At 43.5% G+C, this 22,453-nt stretch overlaps 1 protein-coding gene across 7 annotated transcripts in view; it reads right to left on the bottom strand.

Annotated features, from left to right (window-relative positions):
* The window catches only part of MEIOB (meiosis specific with OB-fold), a 28,863-nt gene extending 7,643 nt beyond the window's left edge, over positions 1 to 21,220 (bottom strand). For 3 of the 7 annotated variants that reach the window (XM_044747743.2, XM_044747746.2, XM_070485234.1), the window contains exons 1-10: positions 21,086 to 21,220; positions 16,677 to 16,753; positions 15,012 to 15,069; positions 12,816 to 12,947; positions 10,745 to 10,817; positions 8,197 to 8,392; positions 5,710 to 5,810; positions 4,748 to 4,800; positions 4,566 to 4,661; positions 757 to 858 (exon numbers count right to left, since the gene is read on the bottom strand). In XM_044747743.2, the coding sequence (XP_044603678.1) occupies positions 757 to 858; positions 4,566 to 4,661; positions 4,748 to 4,800; positions 5,710 to 5,810; positions 8,197 to 8,392; positions 10,745 to 10,817; positions 12,816 to 12,947; positions 15,012 to 15,069; positions 16,677 to 16,745 (880 nt within the window). In that variant the 5' untranslated portion in view covers positions 16,746 to 16,753; positions 21,086 to 21,220. The other 4 variants (XM_044747744.2, XM_044747745.2, XM_044747747.2 and 1 more) reach the window with 4 other exon arrangements.
* Positions 21,221 to 22,453: the final 1,233 nt, after the last annotated feature.

The raw sequence follows: 22,453 nt of genomic DNA, 5'->3' as shown, positions 1-22,453 counted from the left end.
CTTAATCTGAACTCTAATAAACAATACAATTTCTAGCTTGTTCCTTCTTGTTAAGCAAATAGATAATTCTAATTTTGACCCAGTCGTGTTTTTTTCTATCAATGGTTGCTACTGAAAGGAAATGTGTTAAACATCCCCCACAAAAGCAACAACAAAGTTCTTCTTTTACAAGGTGACTTGCAGAAGAAGTATTTCACACTTAATTCAATTGTTACTCTCTTGAGATGAATTAGGTGTCATGTATGATGAGGCAGTATTTCGTCTCCTAGGACCAGGTTACAGAACATGCCTTCAGGGAGTGACCTAAGACTTCCCTGGGCTCCTCTTCACTCTCCCGAGGGTCTAGCATCAGCCACAGGTGGCAACAAACAGCATCCCTTTTAGAGTCAAGCCTCAACCTGGGCTGCATGGATTTAGGGGCTGTGAACCCATGACATTTTATGCAAAATTCTATGTGTGGGTACAGCTACTTTTCTGGGGAGGGGGTCATTAGCTCTCATCAGATTGTCAAAAGGTTCTATGAGCCTCCAGAAGTTTTAAACTACCTTTTAAAAAGTGGAAATACAGCAGTTACATAATAAGAATATAGTATACTAAGAATATAGTATCTTTTACTATATATTTTAATATAACATCTTTTACTATTATTCTTATGTAATAAGAACATAGTATCTTTTGTTTTACTATGTACGACAAAATTTTACAGGCCCAATCTCGGCCTTTTAAAAATTCAAATAATATTTAAAGGTCACTTACAATTTATGGATTCTTTCAAATAACTGTCAATTTCATCATCCAGAGGATTTGTTTCTTTATTTTCTCTTATAAAATTCAATAGGATGTTAGCTTCTGGTGTATCTTAAATTGAAAATGCATTATAAGTAAAAAGCAAACTGATTACTTTTTAAATCATTGTAAATGATCCAAAATTATTTTTAATGGTAAAAAGTGAAGACATGGAAGAATACAATCAAACAGAATATTACACAGCCATTAACAATGTGACATAGTGCTCTACTAACATGGACAGATGTACACCAGATATTGTTAGTGTAAAAAGCAGCTTACAAAACTCTGTGGTACAACTCTTTCAGTTAAAAAAAGGTATAAATGAAAAATTATCTGGAAGAATATATATCAAAGAAATGATTCTCTTATAAGATGGTGAATTTATAGGTGATCTTTGTTTTTCTTTTTATGCTTTTACATATTTTCTGAATTTTATATGGATTTCTTTTTTAATCAGAAAAAAAATTTTTAAGTTATTTGAAAGGCTTGTTCCTCAATTTGGGATATGAATATTCTCAGGAATAATGAGATGATATGCCAGAAAGCAAGAACGTAATTTTGAAAAAAGGCTCTCCCATGACTCTGACACTCCAACCTCAATCCCCAACCTCCAGCACTTGATGGTCTTTCAGCCCTCCCCTACCCACCCCAGCTTTCCACAAATCGTCCTGACCACGCTTGGACCCCTGGCTCTCTGGGGAAGAGTTAGGGCTTTCTTCCTCCTTGTCCCATCACACCCCAAGTCTTAGCACTGTCTCTTCTTTCTCATAACTAGACTGAAATCCCTCATCAGCATGGGTTTTGCCTTTTCATTTCTGTATTTCCAGTATCCAATATAGTGACTATCCTTCCAGCCATCTGACCATCCATCCACTCGTGTACTTCCTCATTCCAGAAAGTATTTAAGTTATCTCAGTACTTGGCAAACAAAGGCCTTCAATAAATATTTGTAAATTAATGAGTGAATGAGCGAACGCTTTTGAGACACTGACAGTATTGCTGCCCATCAGATGGGAGCAGATGCTGGAGTGGGGCCACAGAAATCTAACCAACCAGCTTCCCGGGATGAAAGCTGGTAGGAAGGGTAGGGTGCAGGCACTGCGGTAAAGATCCCTACCGAAAACAGGGTCATCCAGGACTGTCTGCAGGGGGCAGAAATTCTGCCTTCCCTGTCTGATGAACTTTCCCTGGGCAGACAAAGCTATAAGGAAGCCTGGACATCCTGGCTAGGATGAAAGCTTAAACCATTAAGAGGTTCTTAATTTCTACATGCAGGTGTAGCCCAGGAAATTAGAAATACAGCTAATTTAAACAAGCACACTGAAATTTATGCACCCTTATAAGCAGTCTCCTTCAAATTCGTCTCCTTGAGAAATAAGGCATTTACTCCAATTATGTTGGCACTACTCAAAAATAACATTCTCCTTTGAATCTGCTTTCAGAGCCAAATGTACAACACCCTTTGACTCTGTCTCATTAACTTAGTCTTGAGGTCTTGATACAATTACTACTGTCAAACTGGATAACCTTTTCCACCAGACAAATCCAACTGTGTTTTAGAAATTTTCCCAGACCAAATTTACCCTTAAAGGATACAGATTTTCTATCATAGATAGTATTAATAAATTATTAAAAATAAGAAAGCATAGTATCCTCTTCAAAATAAAAAAAGGGCCAGCCCCATGGTGTACTGGTTAAGTTTGGCACCCTCCGCTTTGGTGGCCTGGGGTTCTCAGGTTTGGATCCCAGGCATGGACCTACACACCGCTCATCAGCCATGCCATGGCAGTGACCAACATACAAAATAGAGGAAGACTGGCACAGGGCGAATCTTCCTCACCAAAAAAAAAAAGGAATTGAAGAGTGGCACTCTTGTCCTAAGTGGTGAGAACAGACCACGGTTGTATCACCATCAATTTACAACAAAGCAGCCAGAGTGATCCTTTTAAAACTTAGATAATGTCATTGCCCTGCTCCCCCTTCCTACAGAGTAAAAGCCAACACCCTTTTATTAGCCTGTAAGGTTTCTTGATCGCCACCATTTCTTCTCTGACCTTTACTCTTCCTCCTGTCGGTGCTCTATCAACTCCAGCCACACTGGCCTCGTTGCTGTTCCTCCCACATGCAGGCACACTCCAGCCTCAGGACCTTTGCACTGGCTGTTCCCTCTGACTGGAGCACTCTTTCCTGTGGTTAACCCCCTCACTGCCTCATCATGTCTTTGCTCAAATGTCGCTCTCCCAGTGAGGCTACCTGACCACCCTACACCCACCGTGGCACCCTGGACCCTCCTGGCTCTGCTCCTCTTTTTCTTCTCAAGTATTTCATAATTCACAGATGTGTTATCTTTACTGTTTATTGTCTGTCTCTCTCCTGCTAGAATGTGAGTTGCACAAGGCGGAGATATCTGTGCTTTGTTGTCGGACACCAGAACAGTGCCCAGCACACAGCATGTCCTCGGCAGATGTGAGCTGAACCAAGAACAAATCAGTGCATGTCACATAACCTCTCAAGACACTGCTTTCAAGGAGACAACACTCCTGTGAGGGATGTGCAAGATCCAGTGTATTTATATAAAAAAGAGTCCTTATTTTACGTTCGATCTCATGGTAATTCCACTTTTAAAAATTCTTATAACGGTTTGGTCAAAGACGTAAGATCGCTTTATAATTCTCAGTCACTGTAGATGCTTTGCTTTGAGCAGTAGAGCGAGCTTACGTTTAAAATGACACACTACTACGTTTGTATCTCCTTGAGACTGCGAAGGATGAGTCCATTTCTGGGACATCGGCACTCTCCTGCAGCGTTGGCCCGATCTTTCTATCTGCACTACAGAGCACTCTGAGGACGTTTAAGGGCACCAAGCCCTCACCTCCCCAGGTCCTGCGCCCCTGACTCACGCTGGATAAGCTGTAACTCCTTTCAGCAAGCACTCCAGGGGGCCTGCTGGGCGTTCAATTTACAGTTATGAATTAATGACACTACATATGTTCTCAGTGCTCTAGCACTAAGTTATTTGAATGTAGTGAAACTGATTTTATTATTTTTTTTTAAATATTGGCACCTGAGCTAACAACTGTTGCCAATCTTCTTCTTCTTCTTTTTTTTTTCTTTTTCTCCCCAAAACCCCCCAGTACATATTGTATATTCTAGTTGTGGGTCCTTTTAGTTGTGGCATGTGGGACACCACCTCAACATGGCCTGATGAGCGGTGCCATTTCCACGTCCAGGATCCGAACTGGTGAAACCCTGGGCCGCAGAAGCAGAGCATGAGAACTTAACCACTCGGCCACAGGGCCAGCCCCTGATTTTATTTTGAAATAGTCAACAATTTAAGTTTTCCAATCAATAGCATTGATCTCTCAAAAATCATCACAAGGGATGATGCTTGAAAAATGAGTCTGATTTTTCATTTCTTTACTAAAGATATCAAAGATAAATATAGCTCATTGTAAATTTTAAAAAGTCACATAAAGCAATTTTTCACTTTCAATTCAAATGAAATCCAAGCTTCATTTTCTTTTCTTTCTTTTTCTTTTTTTTTGTGTGTGTGAGGAAGATTGACCCTGAGCTAACATCTGTTGTCAATCTTCCTCTTTTTGCATGAGGAAGATTGTTGCTGAGCTAACATCTGTGCCAATCTTCCTCTCTTTTATGTGGGATGCTGCCACAGTGTGGATTGATATTCATTTTCATTCTTAAGTATGCTGCATTAATATTGGTATACATGATACAGTCATTTCCAAAAGGATAAAAAATTTCAGACACCTTTTTACCTGGATTAGTTGTAATAATGGTTTTTGAGATTACAGTTGCTGTCATGCAGTTCCGAAATTTGTCAAAACTTATTCTCACATCTGAAGCAAATATTACTGTTTGGGGAAAAAGCCATTTTAAAATTATTACATGGGTGAATAAAAAATGACACAGATTGAACACAATCATTGAAGTATGATACCTGTTTCTCGTGGCATCCAGCTCTGTGCAAGTAGAATGGATTCATTATCCCAACTGCATTTTTTAAAAAAGAAGTGACAAAAATTGAATGTATTAAAAAAAAAAACAACTGGCAGTGACCACATTATTCACCCAAAAAAAGAATGTCTTAACGGCTGGGGTTAACAATCCCCCATGTGGTCAAAGACACAAGTTAAGGGTGTCGGCTTCCCCTGCATTTTGCAGGGCTATGCTGCCTATTTCACAGAGCATTTCACATCCATGTGATAAATCTATTCCGTCAACACTCAACACCGTTCACCTGTAAGGACTTCTGCTCTGACAATTCTTTCTTTCCCCACCACTCACTCAGGGCTCTCCAGGCTAGCTGGAGCTGAGTGACTACAAGCCCAAAGACTCTGGCTCTTTCAGACCATTAAGGGAAGCCCCCACAGTGGAGAAAGTGCTCAGGGGACTTGAGGGATTGAAGGCCCATTGCACAGGCACCCGGAGTCTAAACGATGCCATGTCATACCCTGCAGTGCTTCAGGGTGTATCCCTGCCCCACATCCGACACACCAGCAGCCCCAAAGAACCCAGCCCGTGGCAACACTTGCTTTTCTACCATCTTTCCATGGCCTGGCTCCAGGGTACCACCCACGGAATCACAGACAGTCTGGCTTGTTCATCAATGAGACCTAATAAACCACCATTTGCTATAAAACAGTACAAAAATAAACCAGTTATGGTGGCGTCCATCTGAGCAATCCCACGCCATCTAAAGATTTCATTTTAAGGTAGTCTTACAGCATAGACGGTAACAACTCAACATACAAGAGCAAGCTTTATTTTTAATTATCATTTCTCTCCTATCATTACTCCTCTCCTGATATGAAATCCATCATCTTTTCGATGAAATAAAAATGTTCTGTCTTAGGGATAATAGCAGGGATTTCACAGTTTGGAACAGATATAGGGGGTTACCATATCATCGCAAAAGAAGACTCCATCTCATCATAGAGTTTAACTTCACACCTCTGGCCTTTTCTTCTGTCTGAAGTTGTAAAGTATTTTGGCTCTCCAACCTTAGAAATGGAAGGAAATAGTTAATCTTAACCTATGGTTGTAGAGGGACTTAAACATTTGTTGATGGAAATACTCAAATGTTTACCTTTTAAATAGCAAATTAGAAATATCAAAATACCAAGAACGCTAACATAAATTTGATGACTTAAAAGCATCTTCTATCTTTACACTAGGTGTATTTAGCTGAAGTTCCAAGTTACACACTTTGATTGAAGAGAGATACAGATATATGTGCTTTAAGTTAAGACTGTGGGGGCCTGGCCCAGTGGTGCAGCGGTTAAGTTCACATATTCTGCTTCAGCGGCCCAGGGTCCCCCGATTCGGATCCTGGGTATGGACATGGCACCACTCATCAAGCCATGCTGTGGCAGGCATCCCACTTATAAAGTAGAGGAAGATGGGCACGGATGTTATTTCAGGGCCAGTCTTCCTCAGCAAAAAGAGGAGGATCGGCAGCAGATGTTAGCTCAGGGCTGACCTTCCTCAAAAAAAAAGACTGTGGGGTCTTTTCTACATGTCAGAACAAATGCTCCATAACAAGTCCCTGGATGGCACCTATGTGGCCTCACTGAGGGTTGGAAGTACATTTTAAACATCTGTGTATTCCCACGACTTAACGCAGGGCCTGGCATGGAGCTCATGTGACTACATGAACTCAGTCTCTCTGGGCTCAGTGTCCTCATCTTGCTAGCCCAGGTATGGATGTCCATGCCTCCTTTGCCTCCCTCATAGGGATAAAGTGGTGAGGACAAATCAAGAATGTAGGAGAAAGCTCTGTGACACACTGTCTGATTTGAACCACATAGCAGGGTAAGAGGATCACGGAGGTGGAAGTGAACTCAGGGCCCTTCTGTCCCCCCAGGGAGTTCTCATATGGAATGGCAGGTACCTCTGACAGCTGTATAGCAATGGCCCAAGCACAGTCAGCTAGCTGCCCCCTATGCCACTGTCACCACTGCATCTATTGGCAGAGCTGAGCTCCATGGGAAGGAGCTGAAAAAAAGTCATAGCTGCCAGCAGAAGAGCAGGATCTAGAAAGTAAGTGAGAGGAAAAGATGGCCAGAGTATGAGAGAGAGAGGCCTGTCAGATGACAGCATGCAAGAAAATTGCATGAAAAGAAGTTTTAAAGAGACGTAAGTAGAAGTGAGAAGAAAGAGAGAACATGTCAAATAAAAGTGTGAAGAAAAGAAATGTAAGAGTGATGGAAGCAAAATGTGAGAAGAGGTGAAAAAAAAAAAGAAGTAATCCTATGAAGGAGGGTAGCAGACTCATGGGGGAGGCATGAAAAAAGCTGTTGCAGGTTTTTGCTTATATTCATACTGAGTTTTAGAAAATTCTTCCTACATTGTAATATAATGGCATCTTACAGAATTCCAGGGAAATTGAGAGATCATATCCTGCCTTTAAGAAAGATTGAACCTAAGCTGCCCAGAAAGTGATTTCTTCAATGTTTCAAGATTGTCATAAAGGGTGTTTCTTCCTCCATCCTGAATTATAATGAGTGTCCACTGTGCGGCAGGCACTGTGCTAGGCTGGGGCTAGGCTGGTGAACAAAGCAGACATGGCCTCTACCGTCACAGGGTTGTCTTCAGGGATAGTCAACACTCTCTCAGTTAGTCATTTAACATGAAAAGCAATTAGCAATTACTTACAATGTGAACTACGAGTACCTAAGTCTATTTCCTTTTTTGTCTTCTATCATCATTCCATATATTGAGGAATTGGTCTTGCTCCTTTAATTTTCTTCATATACTTTATTTAGTAAAACTTTACTTTTGAGGTCCACCTCTAAATCCCTGCCGAGTGACTCTACTCTGTCCAACAGAGTTCAAAACTTGCTGCAATAGTCAAGAGCGAGATGCTGATGCAATGGATGATGTAAGACTCCCTGGTGCCCAACGGAGTGTTCTCCTCTGCACTTCACCCCAGGCTGCGTTAGACCACCGGCCCTACTGCAGGACAGCAGGTACTCTCGCTCCTCCCCCATCTCAGCAGCTCTGAGAGCGCGCATGGAATTGATTCCTTGATTTATTCCACTTACACCCCTTCAAGGAACCTCGTGGAGATCTTCAAGTCCATGAATTTACTCTTTTCATTTGTGTCTTTGTTTAACTGAAGTATGAAAAACTCTCATATTGTTAGTGGATCATTTATGAGTGTGTGCTGCATTTCACATTCAAATATGATTTTATTTTGCTATTCATTCACAGATAAAATGCTACTTTCCCCTTAATGAGAAGTATTACCATTTCCTTAATTCATCAGACTATGGATCAAGATACAGAGGGAAATTTAGTCCAGCTGGTTACTATTTTCCAAACACAAATTAAGTGACAGAACGCCTCTGCCGAATTGAACTTGGCTTTTTTGAGATTTTAACTTACCGATCTCACAGCTGCAAGCACATTAATAATTCTTCCATCCAGACTGTGTCCATTTGCAACAATGTCACCCAATGAATAATAATCACAAGACTCTTTAACAGGTAAGTGTATCAAGGAAAGTAACTTGGTGTCCACTTCATAACTGGAACAAACTTTTACCGTTGAGTGATTCTCACTGAGCAATAGTTTACAGTTGCTACATTGCAAAAACACACACAAAAAGTTAATATCAAATGATTTTCTAATAGAAAAATACTACCGGGTTCACAGTTAAATTATTTCTTGGTTGTAATTTAGAATTCATTAAGAAAATTTGTACTTTTTACTCTTAGAAACATTGAAAAATGTAAAATGTTTTCTGTCTAAAATATATTTCCGTTAAGAAAATGTTTTGAGGACCAATTCGTGCCCAAGTTCTAAGCATACTGGTTGTCTGACCTTGCCCACGACTCTGAGCTTCAGTCTTCTTCTCTGTAAGAGGGGGATAAAAACCCCTCTAAAATGTCGGGGTTTTGTTATTTCTATCTCTGTAACACTGACTGCCCTGCCTACATGATTTAAATGGAGGACAGTGCTTTCCTTACATCTGAGGTGCTCTAACTGGAGTGGAGGCACAACATTTACCCACTGAACTTGAATTGAGCTGCTCTTCCCCCTCCAGCCAGTCAACTTCCAAGTCCCCTCCATGGAGCCTCTTTCTAGCCTCTAGCCCAGGCCCTCCCTGACCACCTCCTCCCTTCTCATCCAAACGATTGCCTTGTCTCCTAAGCTTCATTCCCCTCCAGTCCATCCTCCTCAGGTAGCCAAAGTGATCTTCCTAAACCACACATGTGAATGGATTATTTCCCAGCTCAAAGACCTTCCAGCTAGCTATCACCAAAGGATAAATTTGGTACGAGAGGCAAATCTGTCTGTGAAATGTGTCTACTTCTCTCTCAAGCTCCTCCTCCTGCTGTTCCCCTGCCTTTGCCCTATATTCCAGCCATATAAGATGTAGTGACAGGGATACATTCTAAGAAATGCATAATTAGGCGATTTTGTTGTTGTGCGAACATAATAGCATGTACTTACACAAACCTAGATGATATGCCTACTACACACCTAGGCTCTATGGTACTAATCTTATAGGACCAAAGTCAATACACAATCTGTCATTGACTGGAGCATCATTTGGTGGCGCATGACTCTACTTGGCTATGAAATTGACATTTTTAGACCAAAAAAAGTCAAGCATCAGCAGTTTCATATGGTTCAACCTATTAGTAACTGCTCTAGAAAAGGCCAGGAGGTTTCACATTTGTTCCTTCTGCCAAGAATGCTCTTCTGTCCACTCATTCCTTCCTTCCACAAATATTTACTGAGAACCTATTAAGTGCCAGACCCTAGTCTAGGTGTTTGGGATACAGTGGTGAAGAAGACAGATAAGGCCTTTGATTTCATGGAGTTCACATGTGTGAGAGGAAGACAGACAAGAACAATTAAATAATCTCAGATAGTGATCGGAGTCATGATGATAACAGCACAGGGCAAAGTCCTAGGAATAGACTGGAAGGGCTACTACAGACTGAGTGGATGTGGAAGGTCTAAAGAGGTGACATTCAAGTTGACACTTCAATGAGAGAAGGAGCAAAGATTCAAATCGGATGGGAGGGGATTCTTCCACGCAGAGGGAAGTGAACATGCAAAAGCTATTAGTGCAAAATGAGCCTACGGTGTTCACAAAATAGAAAGAAGTTCAGTGTGGCTGCAGAGACATGAGATCTGAGAGTCTGGCATAAGATGAGGTCAGAAAAGTAGGTGGGAAGGGGTCAAAATGGGTGCAGGTGTAGAGACTGTCATGCCCCACCCAGAGCCCTTTACCAGCTTCACCCTTCTCTAGAGAATTGCCCTCAACAAGAAATGCCCTTGAGCTTATGTCCCGCCCCCGCCCCCAACTAGGAGTGGGGGTGGATGGCAGCCAATGACTTGTAAATACAGGGTACAAAAGCCCAGCCCCCTTCCTTCAGGGGCTACCACTCTGAGATGCCACTCATGCTCCAGAGCTCCCTCCTGAGTCAGACAGAGGCTGGGCTCCAGCTGAACTTCCCTCTTTGCTCAGCTTCCCCCATATCCTGTCCTTACAAGCTGCTCCTGAGAGTGCTCCCTCAACAAATCATTTGCACAGAAATCCTCCTCTGGGCTCTGCTTCCAGGCAACCTGAACTAAGATAATGAGGCACGTGAGTAAAGTTATACCTTGATATGAAAAAAGAGATACACGACTTCCAAGATTTATCTTTTCTTCTCATTGTTCAGCTTTAATGTGACTAGAGTCAAATTTTTGTAAATTTAAGAATGAGAACCAAGTACTAAAAACAAAGCCATTTTTTCATGTGATCTTATATCAAAGTAAGTTATTTCACAATCAAAGATAAATATTGTGAGGAAAAATTAAACTCACAATTTTCAAATTAAAGTATACACCTTTAGTAAGCTTTCTGCTAATCCGACAGACAAAGACATCTTTCTAGCACAAAGACTGTAGACCTCTGTGCTAGATAGATATTTACCTAGGAGTTGCAGGGCTGAATTTTTCTTCTCTTTCTAATTCCTTTCTTTGGATCAGGGGATTTTCGATTATCACTAAAACAGTGGGGAAAGTATGATGCTTACAAAACAGTAAGAGGATAAATAAAAAACAAGTATACATAACAATGAACATTACAATGTTATTTCTAATTTCTGAGTTGGTGTTATATATCCTTTACAATCATTTTCTGTGTTGCTGTAAGAAACAGAATCCTGGGGTATGACCATCAATTTGATCCCAGATGACATTTTTTATGGTTTGTGTTTAAATCCCAACATATGAGCCACATTAATAGTACTTTATTGATTAGTTACACTGAACATTTGATTTGGTTACAACATGCCCTTCTACAAAACAAACACTTTAATTGATCTTCCCCTAATTCATAGTTGCCCTTGGAAACAACAGTGGTGGGGTAGAAAGAGAGATGCAAAATCAGGGTCTTGGTTTGAGCTCCACAACTTTATCAGCTTTATGATTCAACATTTTAGAGTTTCCATTTCCTTACAGTCTATGTTAGACCTTTTTGTGCTCTATTTTGCTAATTCCTCACACAACCATTCCATGATTATCCCTTTTTACAAATGAAGAAATTGAAGCTCATCAAGGTTAAGTAACTTTCTTGAGATTTTATGTTTAGAAAGTAGAACTAGAATTAGAATTGTTCTGATTCAAAAATCTGTAATTTTTTACTCTCCTACACTAAAGCCCTATTTAGATTTATAATCATTGTCAACTGTATGCTTTTAAAATCCCTTATCTCATTCATCCTCACAACAACCATCAACATTTAACATATTTTCATACCAAAATCTATCTTTAGCTCTACATAACTGATGTTCTAGCATTCATCCAAGGAACACTTCGAACCATATTGGGCCCTGTGAAGTTTGCATAGTTTTCTGCCTTCATGGCCCATATGTTCAATTACCTTATTATTCTGTTAGAGAGAGAATACACATAACCCGGAAAGCTAATAATACAAGGCAAAATACGATCAGGTGCTAACTGACTAGTATGGACAATAGGCTGCTTGATCCTTCAGTGTCGAGGAAGAATGGTGTAATTATCTGCATTACTTTTTCCCTTCTTCTTTCTACCATGAAAGAGAGCTGGTATATGTACTTTCTTGTTTCTTGTGTGAGGATAGTGCCATCTATTGAGTGACTAAGTCTTACACTTTATACCAGGCATGATATCTCATTTAACATTTACAAGATTCTATAGGGTATTAATTCATAGTTAGGTCCAACAAGACTAAGAAATTTTCTCAAAGCCATGATGTAAATAAATCTTGTAACTAGGATTTGAACTCAGATTTATCTGTTTTCAAACTCCTTGTTCCTTTTATGATACTACACCATACCATCAGAGGGATACGGGGTGGGTAGAGGATGCAAAAGATTTGGTATTTTAGACTAAAAGTGGGGCCAGCCTGGTGGCACAGCGGTTAAGTGTGCAAGTTCCACTTTGGTGGCCTGGGGTTCACCAGTTCGGATCCTGGATGCGGACATGGCACCGCTTGGCACACCATGCTGTGGTAGGCGTCCCACATATAAAGTGGAGGAAGATAGGCACAGATGTTAGCTCAGGGCCAGCCTTCCTCAGCAAAAAGAGGAGGACTGGTGGCAGATGTTAGTTCAGGGCTAATCTTCCTCAAAAAAAGAAAAAGTAGACTAAAGTAAGGTTTCTTAAAATCCTACTAAAAATTCAAATATCTTTTATCAAAATCTCTTTAGCAGGCTTTTTATACATTTGTAGAAAGATAAATGATTATAGTTACAATAGGGATTGATGCAAACTGAAATATGAAATAAACCAAAGATTGTAAAGCTACTTAGTAAAAATTTATGACTATTACATTTGTATGTTTCAAGTAATAATGCTGAATGCCTTGTGTTATGCTCTTAACACTTGACTTTTTCCTGACAAGGTTCTTGGGAATTATTAACTGTATCTTATTTCATTTGACCCTCTCAGTGTGGTTACCACAAAAGTATCACAAGAATGATACTACAATAGAAACAGTTTAAGAACCAACACCAACTTACCACACTCGCCAACTCTAAAGCTGTCAGAAAGTGATCGGATGTAATGTTCATTGCCCCAGGACGTCACATTCACAAAATGGGTTGGTGTATCACGAATGGTGAAACTGAAAGTGTATCTTTCTGATCCAATATCTAAGGGAAAACCAATGCTTTTATTTTTCAAAAGAAAAGTTTTATTTTAGTTTTGAACAACCATGATTATGATGATGATAAAAATACTCAAACACCTGGTATAAAATATTCTTTCATATATAAATCCTGTAAGTTATGCTTTTATGAATTTCAAAGCGCCAAAGTAGATAACATCTCACTACTAACGCCTCTGCTCTCTTTCCTCAGTTATCTGTATATTTGGAGGGAAATGACACATAGGCTTGAATCATCCAGATGTTAACTTAGATTCTCCATTTCTCTCTTACTGTTATTGTTTAAACCTAAGTCATAATTCAGATTTAAATTATTTCAAAACAAATAAATGTTACTAAATGACACCACTAGGGGTCAGCAAGTACATTTTTTTCCAAAATAAAATTTCTTCATTGTTTTTGCTAACCTAACACACATATGCAAATTACAGATCTCTACCAAACTGTTACTAGAGTTTACTGTTACCTCTGAGGCAGGGACTGGGATGGGAAGGGTTGGGGGTTTAATGAAGATTTTCACCTTCCAACTCTATGACTGTCTATACTGCTTGAATTCTTTATGAAAATCTATTAATATGTGTAATTTTTTGTCAGTAAGCATATCTTCTCCAAAAGAAGAATACTGTACATCTGATCATAAAAAGTAGTCAAACACCACATAAATGGTCCCCTATCCTCCAAGTCTGATAGGCGAAAATTGTATTTCATTGTTGTAATTTTAGCAAATATTTAAATACTGACCTTTTTCTAATTCATGTATTTTAAGTTATTCTTTTTAGAGCTTAGAACATAGATATATAGACTTTCTCAAACTATTCAAATGGTAATTCTAATCTAATTAATTATGATGAAGTAAAGTGAAGACACAAACAAGTTTGGGTGGGAGATGACATGTTTGTTATTTATCTTAAAAATATAACAAATTATATGAAATAAAATAAAAATAAAAGGACCTATCACTATACCTGAGTCAACACAACCACAGTTACTCAGGTGATTCAAACAAAATTAATGTCTTCTTCTGCCGAAATTATTGGCTGGCTATCTAGTGCTCTGATTCCCTCAAGCTGTATAGAAGCACTTACACTGTAACCCTCATAAACAGCAATGACTCTTTAAAAGCTAACAGTGGTGAAGTGCCAGTTTTGGAGTTCTATACTATATCTTTGCATGTCAATTACAAAAGTTTGAAGGTGAGCCTATTTTAAAAATCCAATTTTAGTCTCAGATTATGTTTCCACAGTCCTAAACCTCTTGCACAGTTCAAGCAATTCACTAAGAACCACTAAGGCCAACGTTAACTGTATTTTCCATATATGAAAGACAAATTTTTTTTCACTGAATTGTCTGGTCGTTTGAATAAATACATAGATACTACTGCCGTACTTCTCTCCCTCAACACTACTCTATCATGACACATCGCTGCTCAAAAACCTTCCTCCTCATCATTTCTGTCTTTTATAAGATTTACCTGTGTATTTGCACCTCTTAGGCTGAAAGTGATAGTTAACATGGAGTTCTTACTATGGGTCACATACTCTTAAATGTATGAGCTCATTTAATTCTCACACCAGCTTTACTTATCCCGATTTCACAGCTGTATATAGGACAGACCTCAGGTCACTCAGTGACGATACGAGCCCAAGCAATCTAGCTCCTAGTCCATGCCCTCAGATACTATGATATCTGAAGATGATGTGCGACTACAATTTCGATGTTACCTTTACACAGGGCTTTACACAGTGGAGGTACTCAATAAACACACATTGATACACATTAATGAGTTGGCCATTTTAACTAGGTATTTTGACGTTGTATACACAAACTTTAAAATTATGTTTGAGAAACATTAAATAAAATCATTAAAAATGATTTTAATGTCTTCAAACATATGGCCTTAAATTGGATATTTTACCATACAAATAAAGACATGGCCTCTGCTCTTAAGGAGTTAAACAGGCATGAGAAATTTAATCACTTAAATATACTTCGTGGTAGTCATAAGCCACAGTTGATGAAAAATGAAGCAAAGAGTTAAATAGAACTCAGCTTTTTCTGTCTGGAAAGCCTTTGACATCTGTTTTTCCAATAACTATACCGATTATTTTCTGAAAAACAAAAAGGTTACAGAAGACAAATATTAAACACAGATGTAGATGGTAAATTTAATTTCATGGACTTGTTATATTTTACTGGCTCTAACAAACATTTTTGACTAGGAACCATTGAAATGTATTTATAGCAGACAAACATCTAAAAGAACTTCATAAATTCCACAAAGAATAGTACAAAGTAATAAGACAGTTAACTGCTGTTACAAATATAATCATTTAATACTTAGTATGTTTCTACTTTATTTTCAATCACTAGGTGGAGCACGGTAACTGCCCTATGCTATCAATCCTTACTGAATTCATTCAAAGCACATGTATAATGCAATTTAATTTGCCACGGTCTTCAAAGCTTTCTTTTATATAGGGTTTTCTAACAATTCACATAAAATTGCCTAGCTTCTTAATCCAAACATGCTGGACAGTAATATAAATTAGATTGTAACAAAATTTGTATATTGCTGTTAAGAAATCTAAGCTCTAAAGCCCTAGATCTTAAACCTTAAAGATATTAACATCTCCTTAAAATTTTTAATGTTCTTTAGTGACTACTAGAGAAAAATTAAATATTAAAAAAAAGCTTCAAGAAATAAAATAACTACCTTTTTTTGAAAGGATAAACCTAAATGTATATTACTATTCTAGCAACTGATTTTAGCCTTGCAATCATCTTTAAATTTAAAATAAATTCATGCTTTTAGGACTACCACATCCTAGCTGAGCTATTAGGTAGACTTATTATATTTATACACACTGCTGTTATTTCTTAAATTCCATATGCATGTGGAGCTCACTGAATTTTGTTGGAAAAACACAAATAATGGAAATACTGAGCAAAGCTTTCTAACTGAAGAGACAATGAGCAAACAGTTTACCTTTCAAGAAAAACTATAACAATAATTATTTTTTAACATTAATAAACTTTTAATTGCAAGTTATTAAAGTTACATGTAAATTTATCCTATTTTAAGAAATCTGATTTGCAAATGCTAAATGTAAACAGCAGACTGCTCAGGGTGCAGGGAAGGTAAAGGAGTATAATTGCTTTATAATAAATTCTTCGCTTTATAAGTGAAGAATTATATTTCTTTTAAATAAATAACAGGCTTGTTATATTTTGAAATGATTGAATTCTCCCACAACCCTTCCCCCTAAAAATGAATTTTCACACAATCATTTCAAAAATACACCTGATGTGTACCTTTATGTCATAAAAGCAGCATAATGGCAAGTATTTAAGTCTATAACTTGGGGAATTTGATTAGAGAATGGATACAGCTGAGAAAAATGGTTTAATTTTACAATGCTAACTTTGAGCAGTTACTAAAAATTTAATTAAAATAATACAAATAAACTTTTGATCATTTTGAACAATCACTAGTCATATCTACAATCTCCTACTCTCTAGACAAAAGAGAGATTAATTTTCATTCAGCTGGCATAAATACAAAGACAAACGTTTAAGAGTACTTAATATCCAACAATTATACTAATGCAATGAGCATCTGTACACTTGTCAATTATGCAAGCATGTGGTAATATGTAGTATTACCACATAAAGTTTCCTTAGAGAATAGCCAAACCACTATATCCTTGAAACCTACCAGATTAGCCATATTTGGATGCAGAGCTGAAAGTGCAGTGAAGGTCTTTGATGCAAAGGAGTCTGCCATTCTTTTATCTGCATTTTAGAAAATATAATTTAGCTGCATATATTATATAACTGAAATAAACCATGAAAAGTTCCAAGATTAAAAAAGGAATTTATTTAGGAAAGCACCAGATATATATTTTAATTTTATTGAGGTCATATTTTATAACATTGCAAAATTTCAGTTGTATGTTATTATTTGTCAGTCACCACATAAATGTGCCCCTTTACCCCTTATGCCCACCCCCAAACCCCCTTCCCCTCTGGTAACCACTAATCTGTTCTCTTTGCCCATGTGTTAGTTTATCTTCCACTTGTGAGTGAAATCATACAGTGTTTTTCTTTCTGTGTCTGGCTTATTTCGCTTAACATAATACCCTCAAGGTCCATCCATGTTGTTGCGAATGGGACAATTTTGTCTTTTTTTTCTGGCTGAGTAGTATTCCATTGTACATATACCACATCTTCTTTATCCATTCATCAGTTGATGGGCATTTGGGTTGCTCCCACTCCTTGGCTATTGTGAAATTATGTTGCAATGAACATGGGGGTGCATAAGTCTCTCTGAATTGTTGACTTCAAGTTCTTTGGATAAATACCCAGTAGTGGGATAGCTGGGTCGTATGGTATTTCTGTTTTTAATTTTTTGAGAAATCTCCATACTGTTTTCCATAGTGGCTGCACCAGTTTGCATTCCCACCAGCAGTGTATGAGGGTTCTCTTCTCTCTACATCCTCTCCAACATTTGTTGTTTTTTGTCTTGGTTATTATAGCCATTCTAACAGGTGTAAGGTGGTATCTTCAGACATTTTACTCAGTCTTTGGGAAAAGTTTTATTACAACAGTGAAACGTAAGTTAATACAGATTCAACCTGTAAAAAACATTTCAAAACATCCTTTTATAGTTTTGAATGATACAGTTTCAATTTTTAACTTGCACTTTCCAAAAACAGGTATAATTTAGTAATTTTTGAGCACCCTGCAAATTTAGAGTTTCAGATGAGAGATGATTCAATGAGACACTTGTGGATTTAAATATTTATCAGCATAGAGCCTACTTTTTAAAATATAGCAACTTGCTATTGTAAATACCTTAAATCATGCATTTGATTACACAGTGTGTGGGGATAGGTAGTGACTTTAACCTCAGCTCTAAATGGTATGCTCCATGAGGGCAGAGGTGGTGCCTTATATATTTTTATGCATGTATTTCAATGCTACCTTGCACATAAAAAGCACTCAATAAATATGAAATGAATGAAATGGTGGCTTGTCCCTCAATATCATCACTATAAAAGGTTTTACTGTATTAACAATTGTCAGCTACACTAAACTAGCAGAGGTACTCAATTTCACTTTTTAATACACAGCCACTTTAACTGGGCATGCTCTCACCTACAGGCTTCGCTTTCAGGACATGTCTCCTAACACATGAGTTTTAGGGAGCCTGTGGAGTTAGTCAAATATGATTTTGAATTCTAGCACCACTAGTTTGTAGTCAAGTGTTTTGACATTACTGAGCTTTAATTTCCTCATCCATAAAATGTGGATAATATCTACATTACAGGGTTATTGTGAGAATCTGAGATAATGCACATAAGGTGCCTAGATTATCACAGGCTCTCAACAGATGAGAATGCTGCTTTTCAATCATATCCAACATAACAGTGTCTGCATTCAAGGCCTTTTGGCGCCAGAAGAAAAACAACTGGGAATTAAGCAGCGTTAACTTTCCCCCTGTTATTTGGCCTGGTCTGATCTGGCTCACTATGCGATTTCTGTCTCTGAACTACTGCCAAACCTTGACAGATTCATTCATTCATCCACCTACTCAATAAATATTTACTGAGAGCCTGTCAGGTGCCAGATACTTGACTTCGGAGAGGATGAAGTATTCAGTACCTGGATTTTGTGTAAAAACAGTAACCACCTATATACCAAATGAGTTCTCCAAATTTTTACCCATTAACATCTCTTGTTGGTTTGGTCATTGACTTACATGATATCATGTAAACTCTTTGAAGTCCCTTCAATTTCTACTATTATTCAAAATATATGGTGATATACTTTAGAGTCTGTCTACAAAAAATGACAACTTGCTTCTTTACCTGGACATTTTAAGAAATACCAAATTAACACGAAATAAGGAGCTCAATATGGTAATACAGAGAACACCGTTTATCAGCAACTACGGTCCCTTCTACTTTCCGAATATATTTTAAATGTCTCCTTTTCACCGTCTCCAGTGCCATCTCCTCAGCCCAAGGCTCAGTCATTCCTCACCTGGAGTACTGCAATCACGTGGTTTATACCTAGTTTATTCATTGGACACGTGTAGGTTGAGTGTCTGATAAGTGTCAGGCCCTGACTCAGGACAGGGGTCGGGCTGGAGGCTGGTCCCCCATCCAGGAGCCTCAGAGAGGAGCAACGAAAACAGAGTACCAGCTGTGGGACCAGATGTGTACAGACTCAAGGCGACTGGTCCAGATCCTTGACAGGGTGGAGGGAAAGCGGAGGTGGTGGTGGAACCAGTCCAGTTAAGGTAACATGGGGGCACTGCCAGAGGTGACAGCTGTGCAGTGCCTGCGATGAGACACCAGATATACCATGATCATCTCTGACAGTCCCCCTACCCACGGCTCCCGAATTCCCCTCCCTGAGCTCTGAGCCCTCCTCCTTCCTTTGGAAGGTGACTTCCTGTCTGGCCCAGAGCCCAGCATGACGCGCCTGGTTCCCCCCAGGACCCTCCTGGTCCCTTGTGGCAGGGCCCTTGCACCTCATGCTCCTCCTTGCTGGAGCTCTCCCCCAGAGGGGAAAGCTGCATTGCCTGGTTCTTACTCCCGCTGGAGCTCTGGCACAGGAGAAGGGGACTCGGGACCCAGATGAGGAAGGGACACTGCTAGCCACTGGGTCTGAGAAGTGTCTAGCCCACAAGTCAGCTGAGGGTGTCAGTCATACTCTTAAGGCAAACCCCATCAACTCTCTGATTTTTCGTTTGTTTTTTGGTGAGGAAGATTGGCCCTGAGCTAACATCTCTGCCAGTCTTCCCCTATTTTCTATGTGGGACGCTGCCACAGCCTGGCTTGATGAGCGTGTGTAGGTCCGTGTCCGGGACTGAACCCCGTGAACCCAAGGCCGCTGAAGCAGAGCGCGTGAACAGAACCACTACGCCACGGGGCAGGCCCCCAACTTTCCGATTCTGAGGCCCGGCCTCCAACTCTCAGCAGGCGGGAGCTAGTCCCACGAGGCTTGGCCCGGGGCGGAAGCGCGCAGGAGGGCGGCCGGGCGCTTGCCTTCCCCGCGCTGTTTGCGGGGCCAGGAAGCGCTGTGCGTTCGCGCCGCCCGCGTGGGCTTTCCCCTCCTGGGGGGCGGCCCCGCGCCGGGGCCGGGGCCACCTCACACGCGGCCACGAGCACGGCCCGCCCCCGCTCCCAGCGGCCGCTGCAGTCTGACCCCTCCCGCCGCTCCCGTCTCCACACAGCCGCGTCCTCTAGGCGCTGAGGGCGTCCCTCCGCCGCGTCCCCTCAGAGGCCGCTCCCGGGGCACCCGCGCGGCCCCCCAGCCGGCGGCGCCTCCCGGGGGCTGGGCAGCGACGCCCGCGACTCCCTCTCTCCTCCTACAGAGCCCCGCGCGTCATTGCCGTCCCCTCCCACCGCGAGCCCCGCACGGCGACACGCGTGCCCCAGGCCGGCCTCACGCGACCGTCCTCACAGACCCGGCCCGGGAAGGCGCTTCCCTCCCGCCGCTGCCACGGACGCGGCTGGTCTGCGGACTGACCCCCGACGCCGGGCGCCGCGAGGACGCGGCCAGCGCCCGGGACGCCCGCGACCCGGGGACACACGCCGCCTCAGGCGTCGGAACGAAACGCGGCCGGGAAGAGCGCCGGGGAAGGAAGAAGGCCCGGCCCCGGCCCCCGCCCGGCGGACCCCACCGCGCCGTCCGCCCGCTCCGCTCCACACGCGTCCCGACCGGTCCTCACCCCGCGACACCGCGGGCGGTGACTTCCGGGCAGTGACACCCCCGCAGGACCCCGTGGCCCCTCAGCCCGCAGCGTCGGACCGGGGGCCCCCGCCGAGGATCAGCCCGCACGGGTCCGGGCACGTATCTGCCTCCGCGCGACATTCCGAGGACCCCCGGGCCCCGCGGGCCCCACGACGCTGTCCCCTCGGGCGGGACTGTGAGCCGACACCCACCGCGCACTCCGCCTCCGGGCGAATCCCACGAACCCCGACGTGCCGGCCCAGCGCCAGCCACTGCTGACGCGAGGGCGGGAGGAGAGGCGCCCCCGCGCGCACGCCGCGGCCCCGACCCCGCCCTCAGCAGCGGCCGCGAGCCAGCCGCCACGCAGCGCCGCGCCTTCACCTCAGCCGTCCGCGCAGGCTGTCCCGGAGCGCTGCCCAGGCCTGGACGCCGGCCCGCCGCGCTCGGCCGCTTCTCCACAGCGCGCTCGACCCGCAGCCCAGCCGCGCGACCGTTAGCGCGAGGCCCCGCCCCGGCTGACCTCTGGCCACACCCTCGCCCCGCCCCCCCGCGTGCAGGCTCCGCCCTCGCCCCGCCCCGACCGCCCCGAGGGTCTCCGCGCTTTGACTCCGCCCCCAGAGCTCCGACTCCGCCCTCTCCCCGCCCCGCCCCCTGAGCTCCGTCTCCGCCCCCGCCCCACCGTGTTCTCTCGGGCGGCCCGGAGGGCCCCGCGCGCAGACTCCGCCCCCGCCCCGCCCCCTGAGCTCGGGCTCCGCCCTCCCCCCCGCCCCGCCCCCTGAGCTCGGGCTCCGCCCTCCCCCGCCCCGCCCCTGAGCTCGCGCTCCGCCCTACCCCCGCCCCGCCCCCTGAGCTCTGGCTCCGCCCTACCCCCGCCCCGCCCCCTGAGCTCTGGCTCCGCCCTCCCCCCCGCCCCGCCCCCTGAGCTCTGGCTCCGCCCTCCCCCGCCCCGCCCCTGAGCTCGCGCTCCGCCCTCCCCCGCCCCGCCCCCTGAGCTCGGGCTCCGCCCTCCCCCGCCCCGCCCCTGAGCTCGCGCTCCGCCCTCCCCCGCCCCGCCCCCTGAGCTCTGGCTCCGCCCTCCCCCGCCCCGCCCCTGAGCTCGCGCTCCGCCCTCCCCCGCCCCGCCCCCTGAGCTCGGGCTCCGCCCTCCCCCGCCCCGCCCCTGAGCTCGCGCTCCGCCCTCCCCCGCCCCGCCCCCTGAGCTCGCGCTCCGCCCTCCCCCGCCCCGCCCCTGAGCTCGCGCTCCGCCCTCCCCCCGCCCCGCCCCCTGAGCTCTGGCTCCGCCCTCCCCCGCCCCGCCCCTGAGCTCGCGCTCCGCCCTCCCCCGCCCCGCCCCCTGAGCTCGCGCTCCGCCCTCCCCCCGCCCCGCCCCCTGAGCTCGCGCTCCGCCCTACCCCGCCCCGCCCCTGAGCTCGCGCTCCGCCCCCCCATCCCCTCTGGCAGCCCTGAGGGTCTCCGAATCCGCCCTCGCCCCGCCTCGTTCTGTCGGCCTCCCTGAGGGTCGCTGGTGTCCGCTCTTCAGTCTGGATCCTGAGGGACAAAACTTGGGGAGACTAGGGAGAGAGGGCTCCCATTTCTTGTCTTTCGCGGGGGCCCAGGCGTGTCCTCCAGACTCGAGGGCAGCCTGGGCGGGAGTCCGGGGCGCTGAGAACCAGAGCCGGGCGAGATGCTCGGGGTCTTTTCTGCTGAAACCCGGCAGAAATGCAGGGACGTTGCTGTAGAAAGTGCAGCAACTGAATACACACACACAGA

This window comes from Equus asinus, chromosome 14, assembly GCF_041296235.1.
Source record: "Equus asinus isolate D_3611 breed Donkey chromosome 14, EquAss-T2T_v2, whole genome shotgun sequence".
In the NCBI taxonomy this organism is placed as follows: Eukaryota; Metazoa; Chordata; class Mammalia; order Perissodactyla; family Equidae; genus Equus; species Equus asinus.
This window is presented reverse-complemented; position numbering and strand designations above follow the sequence as displayed.